Source organism: Tenrec ecaudatus, chromosome 15 (genome assembly GCF_050624435.1).
Source record: "Tenrec ecaudatus isolate mTenEca1 chromosome 15, mTenEca1.hap1, whole genome shotgun sequence".
In the NCBI taxonomy this organism is placed as follows: domain Eukaryota; kingdom Metazoa; phylum Chordata; class Mammalia; order Afrosoricida; family Tenrecidae; genus Tenrec; species Tenrec ecaudatus.
This window is the reverse complement of record NC_134544.1, coordinates 54,003,776-54,017,927: the sequence shown is the minus strand read 5'-3', so window position 1 is coordinate 54,017,927 and position 14,152 is coordinate 54,003,776. Positions and strand designations below refer to the sequence as shown.

At 38.0% G+C, this 14,152-nt stretch overlaps 1 protein-coding gene across 2 annotated transcripts in view; it reads left to right on the top strand.

The window, feature by feature from the left end:
* Positions 1–14,152, top strand: part of RBBP8 (RB binding protein 8, endonuclease) — a 71,902-nt gene that overhangs the window by 37,064 nt on the left and 20,686 nt on the right. For both annotated transcript variants that reach the window (XM_075532710.1, XM_075532711.1), the window contains exons 6-9: positions 6,067–6,133; positions 8,337–8,515; positions 10,798–10,902; positions 13,458–13,555. In XM_075532710.1, coding sequence (XP_075388825.1) covers positions 6,067–6,133; positions 8,337–8,515; positions 10,798–10,902; positions 13,458–13,555 — 449 coding nt within the window. The remainder of the gene's footprint in view (positions 1–6,066; positions 6,134–8,336; positions 8,516–10,797; positions 10,903–13,457; positions 13,556–14,152) is intronic.

Genomic DNA, 14,152 nt, shown 5'->3' with positions numbered 1-14,152 from the left:
CCCCAGACACTATCTCTCTTGATAGCCGGGCACCATCAGCTTTCTTCGCCACATTTGCTTATGCACCCATTTGTCTTCAGCGATCCTATCATGGAGGTGTGCAGCCAACGATATGATGATTTTTTTGTTCTTTGATGCCTGATAACTGATCCCTTTGGGATCACTCGCTCACACAGGCTGGTGTGTTCTTCCATGTGGGCTTTGTTGCTTCTGAGCTAGATGGCTGCTTGTTTATCTTCAAGCCTTTAAGACCTCAGTCACTATCTCTTTTGATAGCCGGGCACCATCAGCTTTCTTCACCACATTTACTTGTTCACCCACTTTGGCTTCAGCAGTTGTGTCGGGAGAGTGAGCATCATAGAGTACCAATTTAATAAACGAAAGTATTCATGCATTGAGGGAGTGCTTGAGTAGAGGCCCAAGGTCCTTCCGCCACCTTAATCCATTATTTCTTAATTCCATTTTCCACCAACTTTTTGAAACCTCCTCGTTTTTGATATATGCTGAATATTCTAAAAATGCTTTGTCTAGTTTATTTTGCTCCCAGCAGCCAGTACTGTTAACACTCTGGTATATTATCATTTCAGTTCCAGGTTTGTCTGTCTTTGTCTCCCTCCCCCTTTTTCTCCACTTTTAAATTTTAATGGGATAATGTGAAAACTTTCCACTCTGACACTTAATTTTTCATTTTGGACTGTGTCTTGAGATTCTTTGCATGTTAATACATTTTGGTGTGTATGTGTGAATATAGACCGTGTATGTAGAAATTTATAAGCCTATTACCAAATGCATTGCCATTGCGCCAATTTCCACTCATTGCGATGCATCAGGATAGAGTAGGACTGCCCACAGGGTTTCCAAGGCTGTGATCCTTAGGGGAACAAGCTGCTACATCTTTGCTTGTGAGTTTGAACCTCTGATCTTTGCTTCTCAGCCAAGTGCTTAACCGCGGTGCCACCACGGCTCCTATAGCATATTATGAAGTAGTGTAAAAGTATTACATCCCAATACATTTTGAGAGTTACAGTCGTGTTATTAGTATTAGAAGTATTCTACAGTAATACCTGCATTATGCAATACATTTTCAGCAACTTAGACTGTCTAAAAAATGTCTGAAAATTCCAAATAAGCAAAAGGTGTTTCGCTTGATGTTAAGGATTAAGAAGAAGTTCTCACAGCTTTCCCCCAGATCCTGGATGCTTCCTCCCCCCAACTACCATGATCCGAATTCTACCTTGCATGGCTGGATAGGGCAGAGGCTGTACACTGGTACATATGAGGGCTGGAGGTACAGGGAATCCAGGGTGGATGATACCTTCAGGACCAAGGGTGTGAGGGGCGATGCTGGGAGAGTGGAGGGTGAGTGGGTTGGAAGGGGGGAACTGATTACAAGGATCCACATGTGACCTCTTCCCTGGGAGAGGGATGGCAGAGAAGGGGGGAAGGGAGACTCCGGATAGGGCAAGGTATGACAAAATAACGAGGTATAAATTACCAAGGGCACATGAGGGAGGAGGGAAAGGGGAGGGAGGGGGAAAAAAAAGAGGACCTGATGCAAGGGGCTTAAGTGGAGAGCAAATGCTTTGAGAATGATTGGGGCAGGGAATGTATGGATGTGCTTTATACAATTGATGTATGTATATGTATGGATTGTGATAGGAGTTGTATGAGTCCCTAGTAGAATGTAAAAAAAGAAAAGAGGAGAAAAAAATGATTAGGGCAAAGACTACAGATGTGCTTTATACAATTGATGTATGTATATGTATGAACTATGATAAGAATTGTATGAGCCCCTAATAAATTGTTAAAATTTAAAAAAAAATTTTTTTAAGATAAAAAAAAAGTTCTCTAAAAAGCAAAAACCGCTCTATTGCTCATAATCCACATATCATAAATCAATAGTTTAATCATATCAAGAGTTGTGCGTTTATTAGCACAGTCAAGTTTAGAACGGTCTCTTCCCGGTCCTCATTGTTGTTAGCTCCTGCCTGCCCCCAGAAAGCATTACTGTTCTTTTTAAGAGCTGTGTTGTATTTATTAGTACAGGTGAGCAAGCAGTTCCCAGATTATGAACGTGTACCATTCCTATGTCTGTAAGTGGGACTTGTCCATAGTCAAAACAGGCACAACTCTTGTCTAATGTCAGTAAGTCACGTGTGTGTCTTACCATATAATGTACCTTTCTATGTATAAAAAACATTAAAGGAAATCTGGATATACTAAAACATCTTTAATGTAGTAATACAGGAATAATGATAATTATGTTTTGTTGCCTGTCACAAAGAAACACCCAGTGTATGCACCTTGAATTTTTATATAATGGGTTTTACCATCGTTCTAACTATAGGCTGTGTGTAAAACAGATTTGGAGCCTGGCTACTGCCTATACTTAATTTAAACTGCAATTAATTAAGCCAGTTAAGTTTATTTCTTTGTTTGAGTGCTTGTGAATGCAAGTTCCTTGCAGCTTCTTCAGCTTAGGCAAAGTGATTATATATATATATATATATATATATATATATATATATACTCTTTATTATTAATCAGGTCAAGTATCTTTTCACATGATTTTTTGATTTGCATTTCATCCAGGGTAAATGACTTTATAGTGTGCTCTGCTCAGTTTTCAATGGCTCTATTTACCATTTTTAGTTTTTAATTAATCGTCCTTTGTATATGCTACATATACAGTGCAAATTATTTTTCATCTGAGTGTCTGTTGTATATTGCCTGAGTTTTAGGACTAATCTTGACAAATAGAAAATTTGTGTATTTTCTTCTCTTCCATATAAAGGCTTTCTCGACACCAAAATTTATGTAAATATTCTGTAATTTCTTTAGTACATGTACATAAAGACTTAACTTTAGATATTTGATTTCTCTGGGAATTTAACATGTATGGTGAACTGTGAAATGGAACAATTTTAGGCATTCGTCCTCAGACCTGTTGCCTCGTGGCCACCAAGGTGACTGCTATTTTTTCAGACCTTGTCTTTATGGACCTGAATGGAAGAGGAAAGGTGAGACAGAAGGTTGAAAGGAGCATACCAGCAGAATTATTTTCTTTTAAAAAGAAAAATTAGCTTTCGTGTAAACCTCAACGTTAACTTTTGCTTGTATCGCATTGGCTGGAAACTTAAAACTGCCCTCGTCCCAACGTTGGAAGAGGGCTCAGAGTTTGAAGGTAGTTGTACTTGATGACTGAGTCAGACGAGCATGCTTTCTGCTATGATTATTTCTAATGTGTCTTAATACTTATTCAGAAAAAATAAATAAACCTATTCCAAAATTTCTTGCACTACACAGTTAAAGATAAATTTTGGAATAAGTGCATTAAGTCCATAAAACATCCTGATGGGCATTGGTTATCATTTGGGAAAGTTAAACAGTTTTATAATAGTAAACTCTCACAGCGATATCCCATGTAGCCCTTTGATCAGTCTCACCATTCCAGTCCTATGTGCTCATTAAAGCTGTGTATTTTCTTCTCACACACACACACACACACACACACACACACACACACACACACACACACACACACACACACACACACACACCCCCTGCTGAGTTTATGTTTGTTGTTATTCCAAATAGGAAAACCGATCGCAGTTGTTCTATGCACGTGTCCTGAAAGACCTGTGTAAACAGCCAGCTCCAAGTCTCTATGAGTGATCTAGATAAAAGTATCATCTGCAAATACCGACACATTACATTTTCCTTTAACTGCATATACAATTCCTTTTAGTTGTGGGTTTTTTTCTTTGCATAATGTGTTAGAGACGGTAGGATGTTGCAGAATGGTAGCATTTGATGGAGGGAAGACAGAATATCCTCCTTCTCCTGTGCTGTGGTAGGTACATCAAATCAAGTTGATGGTATTTCCATCTGTTGTTCACTAGATAATTTATAATGAATTAATCAGATTATGTGCTTATCTTCATTGAGTGGATTATTGGGGTGCTTTTTTCCCTTCAAATATGTTAATGTAGTGAGTTCTGTTGATAGATTTTCAGTGCTGAGCCAGTGACTCATTTTAAGATAGATAGGGTGGTTACGTGAATATTTTAATTTGATGTGTACATTTATATTGCTATTGCTTCTGCTTACCAGTACCCTCGGGGGTTAAAGTTTAAGAAATTAGCTGAGATGCTCTTAATTTTCATCATGGTCTTATGTTTTAAATAACTGAGAATAATCAGTCCTTGAATATTTATTACAGGGTGTCTTTAAAATTTTTTTTTTTTTAGCATTAGACTGTGACTATTTTTTTATTTCTTGGGTTATTCAGTTTTCCATTTTCTTGGGTTAATTTAAAGAGATTTAATTTTATAGAAATTGTCGATTTCTTACAGATTTTCAAAAATTTTGGTATTCGATTATAATATAAATGAATGCTACAAATACATATACTTATGAATATACAGCTACATATACTTACCAAATATATTTCTCAATATTACATATATATACTTATTTCCACATAGGTAATTACATTCTATTTTACTTTTCCAATGCTGTTTGTTTTTTTGCATGGTCAAACATACATACCAAGAGCCACTGTCTGGGGATCTTTTCAGTGGAGAGAGCTAGGAAATACGTAGACTAAAGGGTCAAATACTTGGCTGCTAGCAGAAACCTACCCAGTGACTCCTGGGGAGAAAGACCTTGTGATATTTCTCCATAGTAATTCCAGCCAACGGACCTCTGTTGAGCAGTTCCACTCCGACTCCGGGGCTCTGTGAGTCAGGATCTACTGCACAACAGTGATACCTTCAGGACGACCACAGAGGAACTCTCAAAAACATAAAAATGAGCCACAGAAACTATCAAAATAAAGCCCCAGATAAAGTATTACAAAATTAAAAGTACTAAGGGCTTCGTGTGGTGCATAAGTTATTTGTTAAGATAGTAACTGTAGTTTAAGACGGCTTTGATAAAATGCTAAGGCTACCAAAAGGAATAGAAGTAAATGGTTAAAAACAAAACTAACTGGTAAAGAATCGTGTAAAAACGGAATAAGAACACAAATATTAACTAGGAAAAGTGAAACCAGGCAGAGTAGGAAGAAAACAATACGATATAAAACCTGGTAGACTCTGGGAAGGGGGCAGTAGTGAGAGCGCACTTTGCCAATTTCTCTCAATCCAGCACAGATGGAACATGTAGCTAGCACACTCAAACTCAGTGCTGTGGAGGCGATGCTGACTCATCGCAACCCTGGAGAACAAGGCGGAATGGAGCCTGTGGCTTTCTAAGACCAGAGCGGTTTACAGGAGTAGAAAGCCCCTCGGAATGGCTAGAGACTGGAACTGCTGCCTTTGCAGTTAGCAGCCCAGCACATAGGCACTGCACCTCCATAAATAAGCAGGGATGGGGCATTTAGCAGACGGAGTCAAACAAACATCTCTTTTTAAATAGATCTCATCCCATATTAATTCATGAAAAATTATATTACTAAAGAATAGTTCACTTGATACGTTATAAAACTTACACTGATGTTCATTGTATTGATTTTATGATCTGATTTATTTCAAGATAAGTAATTCTCACCACATTGATATTTGAATTTAAAAGGATTGAGTAACCAAATGGAGTATTTTCTTGTTCTCAGTATAAATAAACTAAACTCCCACCGATATAGGCTAATGTTTCTTCTTTTGCATACAGGCCTTACCTAAAATTGTCAGTCTTAGTGGAACGAGTACATTGTGAGATACCATAACCACTACTTGGGAGTCCCTGGATAGTCAGCTAGTTAAATACTGGGGGACTCACTAGAGATTGGTGGTTCCAGCCGACCCAGAGTCACCTCAGAAGCGAGGTCAACAGTCTCCTTCTGAAAACTTTGGATCGGTTCCACTTTGCATACTACCTAATAACAAATTAATTTGCACAGTAACATCATCCTTGGCTAACATTGACAAAATTGGAATTCCTGATTTAATTTCTTCATAATTGTTGAATATTTTATCAAAAATATTTGTCATAGATGTTGATGCAATTGTTCTGTGCCTCCTTAATCACCTTGTGTTTACTGTGATCCTTTTTCACATCCTCTTTAAGTGAATGAAAAGAATGCTCTGCAGGAAGAAAATAGAGCGCTTTCCACGCAGCTGCAGCAGCGGATTGAGTAAGTGTTTTTTCACAAACTGCTTCAGAAAATTGAGTGTTTTTCCAACTTTTCTGTCTTCATTTTGCTTTGCTGTACAAACTAAAGATAAATCCAGTTGTATTTTAATTGGAAGTGTAAGTTCTTTAAAGTAGAGGCAAACAGCTGAATGTTAAAAGCCTTACGAAGATAAAGGAGCCCTGGTGGTGTCGTGGTTATGCGTTGGGTGATCTGTAAGGTCAGCAGTTTGAAACCAACAGACAGGAGAGAGACGGGGCTTTCTACTACCACAAAGAGTTAACAGTCTTGGAAACGCCCAGGGGCAGTTCAGCCTGTCCTGTCCAGTCACTGTAGAGTTGGCAATTGGTTTGGGTTTGCTTTTCATGAAGACAAACAGTAGATGTTAAGGTTTGGGGTGGGGGGTGATAACTAAACGTTTGTTTGGAATTTCTGTCGTCTTGCAAACAAAAGATTTTACTCTCGGGCTATTAGAAGAAGACAGTGTGCATAAGTAATTTTTTTTAAACTGTCGTGTAAACGTTCTCAGAAAATCAGACTTAAAACCTTCTGCTTAAAGAAGAAACTTGGTTAAGGCATGGGAATTGATTTTATTTTCCCCTCTCTTTTTTTTCTTTTATGACCAAAGGACAAAGGTCAAAACTACCATGTTTACTTAGTTTGCAGGCTCCTGGTTATAGCTAGTGTCCAACACTCCCACCCCCACTTCTGTTAGTTATTCCAGCTCTTCTGTATAGACTGTGCCAGGAAGTCAGTTTCTGCTTGTGACTCATTCATGTTTCAGGTTGCATTTTTATGAGTAATAAGCAGATAGGCTGTGACGTGATTAGTTAAACAGAGGTCGGATAGATTTTACGCTCCATTAATTTATAAGACTTTCTCATATGACTTTGGCTTACTCTCTTTTTCCAGAGTAAGATAGTATAATTAGAGATTGAAAATTAGATATTAGCTCTAAAGTTTATTCTTTCAGATGGAGTGTAGGATTGTAGACCACAAGTAATCCTGTACTTTAAAACATTTCTTTAGGGAAAATGAATCCCTGTCTTCTAAAGTATTGAATATTTCTCTCGGTTATATTGTTAGGTTGCATTCAATTTGATTCCAACTCATAGCGACCCATGCCTCACAGGTGAAAACACTGCCTGGGCCATCCGCACAATTGTTTTGTTTGAGCCCATTGTTGAGAATGTTCTGCAACTATTCAAAAGGTGTCCAGTCTATCTGACAGTGTTCCACTGCTGTTCATAAGGTTTTCAGTGGTTAATCCATCAGAAGTGAACAGATTTTCTTCTTCTGAGTCTGTTCTTAGTTTGGAAGCATCACTGAACTCTGTCCACCTTGAGTATTTGAAATAGCAGTGGTATAGCTTCCAACATGAGAACAACAAACCACCACAGTGTGACAAACTGACAGATAAGTAGCAGCTGTTGAGTGTGGTTTGTAATATTTTCATGCCTTGCTTTGATCGGAAATAGTATTAGAAGTTGATATGAGAATACTAGGATAGACTGGTTTTGTAATAAAAATCGAAGTGTCTGACTGGTATGTTGGTATATAGATCTCTGAGAATCTTGACATGGAAAAGCCAGTTAGCTTCCTTTTACTCAATAACTACAATTCATTTCAAACCAGATCTTAAGATGCTGTTAGTCCTGAATTGATTGTTCAAGAGCATATTCTTAGATTAACATTAAGTCTCTATCTTTAGTGGAACATTAATCTCACACTCATTCAACAAGTATTGAAGTACCTACTAATTCTCCAAGCACTATTTCTAGGCTCTTGGGATACTTCAGGAGGCCAAAGGCTTTGCCCTTGTAGAGTTTATATTCTAGCAGGTGAGCAGTAGACATAATTCATTGATAACAGTATATTAGAAGGCATTAAATGCTATAATAAGATCATGGGACTGTACCAGAAGGAATAAGAGTACTGGAGTGTGGGAAGGGAGTCAGAATTTTGAATGCTAGTTAAGATAAGTCTTGATGAAAAAGTAAATTTTCAGCAAATTACAAAGGACCTGAGGTGATTAGCCATGTGGCGATCCAGAGGGAAAACATTCAGAAAACATGCAGGTGGAACAATCAGAGCATGATGTGTTTAAGGAAAATTGTGTGAGGCTGGATTGTCTAGAGCAGCGGTTCTCAAGCTATGCATTGCGACCCCTTTAAACTTTCCTTTAATTGCCATTATTTTCCTCCAGGAATGATCAACTGCATCAAGCAAGTGAACTTGAATCTGAGGAAGAAGTTATTCCAGATTCCCCAATAACAGCTTTTTCATACTCTGGGGGTAACCGACTACGAAGAAAGGAGAATCTCCATGTTCGATACATGGAACAAACACACGGTAAATTAGAGCACTCGTCTGTGTCCACAAACGGTAAGGATAGCATTGTGTTATAGTTAACTGGTTTTGTGAAAATTATGTGTGTGTTTGATTGATTTCTATGTTCAAATGGAAGAGAAGCTAGTTTTTATTTAAGTAACTTACATTACAAATGAATTTATTGAAAGCTCTTGCCTGTAAAGGCTCTCAGTGAGGAGACGAGCCAGTCAAGGTGCAGTGTAGCACCGATAAAACATACAACTTTTCCTCTAGTAGTTCTTTAATGCTTCCTCCCTCCACTATCATGATCCCAATTCTACTGTACAAATCCTGCTAGACCAGAGGATGTACACTGACACAGATCAGAGCTGGAAACACAGGGAATCCAGAACAGATAAACCCCGCGGGACCAATAATAAGAGTAGCGATACCAGGAGAGTAAGGGCAAGGTGGGGGGAAATGGGGGGAGCTGATCACAATGATTGACATATAACCCCCTCCCTGGGGGATGGACAACAGAAAAGTGGGTTAAGGGACACATTGGTCAGTGTAAGACATGAAAAAATAATAAAGAATTTATAAATTATCAAGGCTTCTTGAGGGAGGTAGGGTGGGGAGGAAGTGGGAGAAAATGAGCTGATACCAAGGGCTCCAGTGGAAAGAAAATATTTTGAAAATGATGATGGCAACAAATGTACAAATATGCTTGACACAATGGATGAATGGATGGATAGATTGTGATAAGTGTTGTATGAGCCCCCAATAAAATGATTTAATAAAATAAAAGCTCTTGCCTCTGTTATATATGGACATGCATTGTTTATCATTTTACTACTATAGTGAATGATTCCTTTTCCTCTATATATGTGTATATACCTGAGTAAAATAAGAAGATAGGAACTTTAATTTCCATTTATTGTTTATTCTGGGTACTTTGCATACATTATTAATATGTTTTAATTTTCCTAGCAGTCTTGGTAGCTAGCTATTTTCACCTTTGTCTTACAGGTGAGAAAGCAAGGCTTAGAGATGTTAAGTCACATACTCAAAGTCACCTAACAAGCAGTCAATATTACTACATAAGTCTTCCTGGAATTTCCCCCGTGTTATTTGAGCTTATATCACCATCTAGTGGAAAGCAAAAGAATTATCAAAGACCTTACTTATAATTAGGAGATAAGTTAAAATGGTGATACCTTAGATCTAGAGTGAACATCCGTGGAACATTTACTCTGTTGTCAAACAGGACAAGAATCAATTACAGATAAACATGTATAATTTTGATTGAGTTTAAATTTGTGTATAAATATATTCAGGAAACAAATCAGACTTATTTTTAGGAAATTCTTGTATTAGCTCTAAATGCTTTTTGGTTATATGCAATGTGTAACTATTTTAAAATAGCAAAACTTATAAAACCTAATTTGTCTGTTTTTGTCTCTTTGTTTAAATCATATTTATTGAGGTTTCGTACAACTCTTATCACAATTCATACATAAATCTATTGTGTCAAGCACATTTGTACATTTGTTGCCATCATCATTCTCAAAATGTTTTTGTAAATTTTGGATTTAAAAAATAAAGTTAGAATTTCAGATTCCAAGTAAAAATAAATGAGATAACTTTCAAGCCATGGAAAGTATTTGAAAACATTTATGACTGACTGGCCCTTTTCTTTTAAACACTCTTGCTTATTTATCTCAAAAGTTTATAGTGCTTTTTAATATTATTGCCTGTTTGTAATTACTAGAGTCTTTTTCCCTATATGTTCTCATTTGATGGATTTTCTTTAAGTGAAGTCCTTAGAAAGCTGAATGATAAGCATGTGTGTCAAGGGTCCACCCCACCCCCCCCACCCCCCGAAAATAAAACCCCTTAAAGATTCTCTAGACATGCAACACAGTATACACTTCAAGTGAACCTATTGTTTTATGACAAACACAATGGGAAAGTACGTATTAAAATGTTTCTCCTAGAATTAGAAAGGTTTATGTATTCCTATACTCTCTCCAATAATCTTAACTTCCAGCTCTGTTTCTTGGTGAAGAGCTTGCTTCTTAGAATATGAACATTATATTGTTTGTAATGGATACAATGCTGCTAATGTCAGCAGACCTAACACAGAAAGTTCAACAGTTCAAGACTACGAGTAGCTTCACTGGGGAGAGAAGCGGTGATCACTTTCCATAAAGATTACAGCCTTGGGAACCCTAAGGGGCAGTTAGGCCCTGGAAAGTTTGCTCTGAGTCTGCATTGACTCAACGACGGGGTTTATCAAAATGTGATAGCTTCATTCTTCTATCTTTATTTATCATTTCTTTCCATTTTTCCCTTAGAGCTGAAGAAAGATCCAAAGTCTTCAACCCATCTACAACATAACCCTAATGAAAGTGAAATTCTGGTCGCTGACAGTTGTAATCAAAGTCAACCTCCCATGGCTAGTAAGAAAAATATTTACTTTATAAGATTATAGTTTATAGTAATGGTAGATAGGATTAGCAAAAGTCTGAACCAGACAATTTTGAAAAATATTTTTCATATAATTTTATTAGTCATCTTATAATTTTTTTCATATTTGGAAATATGAACAAAGGTGGGTCCTAGGTACCTAGAGTTTATTAATATATTTTGTCCTATTTTGGACTTAAAAAACTTTCTGAACAAGCGATCCAAATCGGAGGTGAGAAGGGTGTGGGAGGCCTTGTTGGGCTTGATCAAGGGTAATGTAACTAAGAGGAATTGCTGAAACCCTGGTGGGGACTGAGCATGATAGTGGAACAGGAGGGAAGTCAAAGGAAATAGGCAGAGGGCATTTATAGAGGTCTAGATAAAGACATGTACATATGCAAATATATTTATACATGAGGATGGGGAAATAGATCCATGTGCTTATATTTATAAGGTTAGTATTAGGGTAGCAGAGGGACATTGGACCTCCACTCAAGGACTCCCTCAATGCAAGAATACTTTATCTATTAAATTGGCATTCTATGATGCTCACCTTCCAAACACAACTGGTGAAGACAAAGTGGGTGAACAACTAAATGTGGTGAAGAAAGCTGATGGTGCCCGGCTATCAAAAGAGATAGTGTCTGGGGTCTTAAAGGCTTGAAGGTGAACAAGCAGCCATCTAGCTCAGAAGCAGTAAAGCCCACATGGAAGAAGCACACCAGCCTGTGCGATCGATTACAAGGTGTCAGGTATCAGGCATAATCAGAACAAAAAAATCTTACCATAGTGAATGAGCAGGGAGTGCGGAGTGGAGACCCAAAGCCCATTTGTAGGCCACTGGACATCCCCTTACAGAAGGATCTTGGGGAGGAGACGAGACAGTCGGTGCGATGTAGCAACGATGAAAAATACAACTTTCCTCTAGTTCCTAAATGCTTTCTCCCTCCCCTCCCACTGTCATGATCCGAATTCTACCTTGCAAGTCTGACTAGACCAGAGGATGTACACTGGTACAGATGGGAACTGGAAACACAGGGAAGCCAGGGCAGATGATTCCCTCAGGACCAGTGGTGTGAATGGTGATACTGGGAGGATAGAGGAAGGGTGGGCTGGAAAGGGGAAACCTATTTCAAGGATCTACATGCCACAGAAAAGTGGGGGAAGGGAGACGTGGGACAGAGCAAGATATGACAAAATAATCATTTATAAATTATCAAGGGTTCATGAGGGAAGGGGGAGTTAGGGAGGAAGGGGCAAAAATGAGCTGATGCCGGGGGTTTAAGTGGAGAGCAAATGTTTTGAGAATGATGAGGGCAACGAATGTACAAATGTGCTATATACAATTGATGTATGTATGGATTGTGATAGGAGGTGTATGAGCCCCTATTAAAATGATTTTTAAAAGGAAATCAACATATTCTTATGAGATTTTCAAATTTAAGCATTTTATTTTTTAAAAAGTCTGATTAAAGAAATAAAATTCACCTTCATTAAAAAAAACCTTTCTGGTGCCATCTTGTAAAGTGATTCTTTGACTTTTTTTAAAAATCATATTATTGGAGGCTCCTATAACTCTTATCGCAATCCATACATATATCCATTGGATGTCAATCACATTTGTACATTTGTCCTCATCATTCTCAAAACATTTGCTTCTTACTTGAGCCCTTGGTATCAGCTCCTCACTTTTCGCACACCCCTCTCCCTCATGAACCCTTGATAATTTATAAATTATTATTATTTTGTCATATCTTACACTATCCAATGTCTCCCTTCACCCACTCTTCGGTTGTCCATCCCCATGGAGGAGGTTATTTGTAGATCCTTATAATCAGTTCCCCCTTTCTACCACATCTTCCCTCTACCCTCCCGGTATCGCCCCTCTTACCACTGGTCCTGGAGGGAATATCTGTCCTGGATTCTCTGTGTTTCGGGTTCCTATCTTTACCAGTGTACATCCTCTGGTCTAGCCAGATTTGGAAGGTAGAATTGGGATCATGATGGTGGGTGGGTGAGGGAAGCATTTAAGAAGTAGAAGAAAGTTGTATGTTTCATCGTTCCTACACTTCACCTTGACTGGCTTGTCTCCTCCCTGAGACCCTTCTGTCAGGGGATGTCCAGTTGCCTACAGATGGGCTTTGGGTCCCCAGTCTGCACTCCCCCACATTCACAATGATATGATTTTTTGTTCTCTTTGACACCTGATCCCTTCGACACCTCCTGGTAAGACAGGCTGGTATGCTTCTTCCATGTGGGCTTTGTAAGACCCCAGACACTATATGTTTTGATAACTTGGCACCATCAGCTTTCTTCACCACATTTGCTTATGCACCCATTTGTCTTAAGTGATCGTGTCGGGAAGGTGAGCATCATGGAATGCCAGTTTAATAGAACAAAGTATTCTTACATGGAGGGAGTACTTGAGTGGAGGCCCAGTGTCCATCTGCTACCTCTTTTAATTTTCTATTTTTGTTTTTTTTAATGTATCAAATTGTATACTTGATAATTGTATGATTTTTGTTTTGTTTTGTTTTTACCTATTTAGAAACACATGGAACAAATAGTTACTCCACTGATAAGTCATCTTTTAACTTAGCCACAGTTGTTGCTGAAACACTTGGAGTTGGTGTTCAAGAAGAATCTGTAAGTAATAATCTAGCACAGTGATAATATGGATTAACTCAACTTTTAAAGATTTGAGCAAGAGAAAAAAAATGTCCAGGTATTATGGATAAAGGCCTTGAATTAAATTAATTTTGTGATTAGATATATTAGATTAATTAATTAATTTTGTAATTAGATATTTTTAAAATGAAAATAAAAAGAGTAGCTATGGAGACAGCTTATATACAGCCAAACGCTCATGGGATTTGATTCCTTGGTTTGGAAGTTTCGGACCATGATTTCATGGAACACCTCAGTTAATCAGCCTTCTATCTCGTGTTTCATTGTATAGTGCATGTCTTCTATCTCTTGTTTCATTGCATACTTCCTAAAAGCATCACACAGACATCCAAGATAATGTGATTGGTATCTACTGGCTTAGAGCATCAAAGGAAGAAGGAGAGGCAGGAATTGGAGGACAGTGTGAAACCTACCTCATTTGCCAGGAGATCAGAACTAGGTGGATACCTGGATACCATTATTAAACATGTGGATCAGAGTGTCTAACTAAAAGATAAGAAATGAAGGACAGATTTTAAAACTCACGAGCGCCAGACTTTGCACAATGGAGGCCAG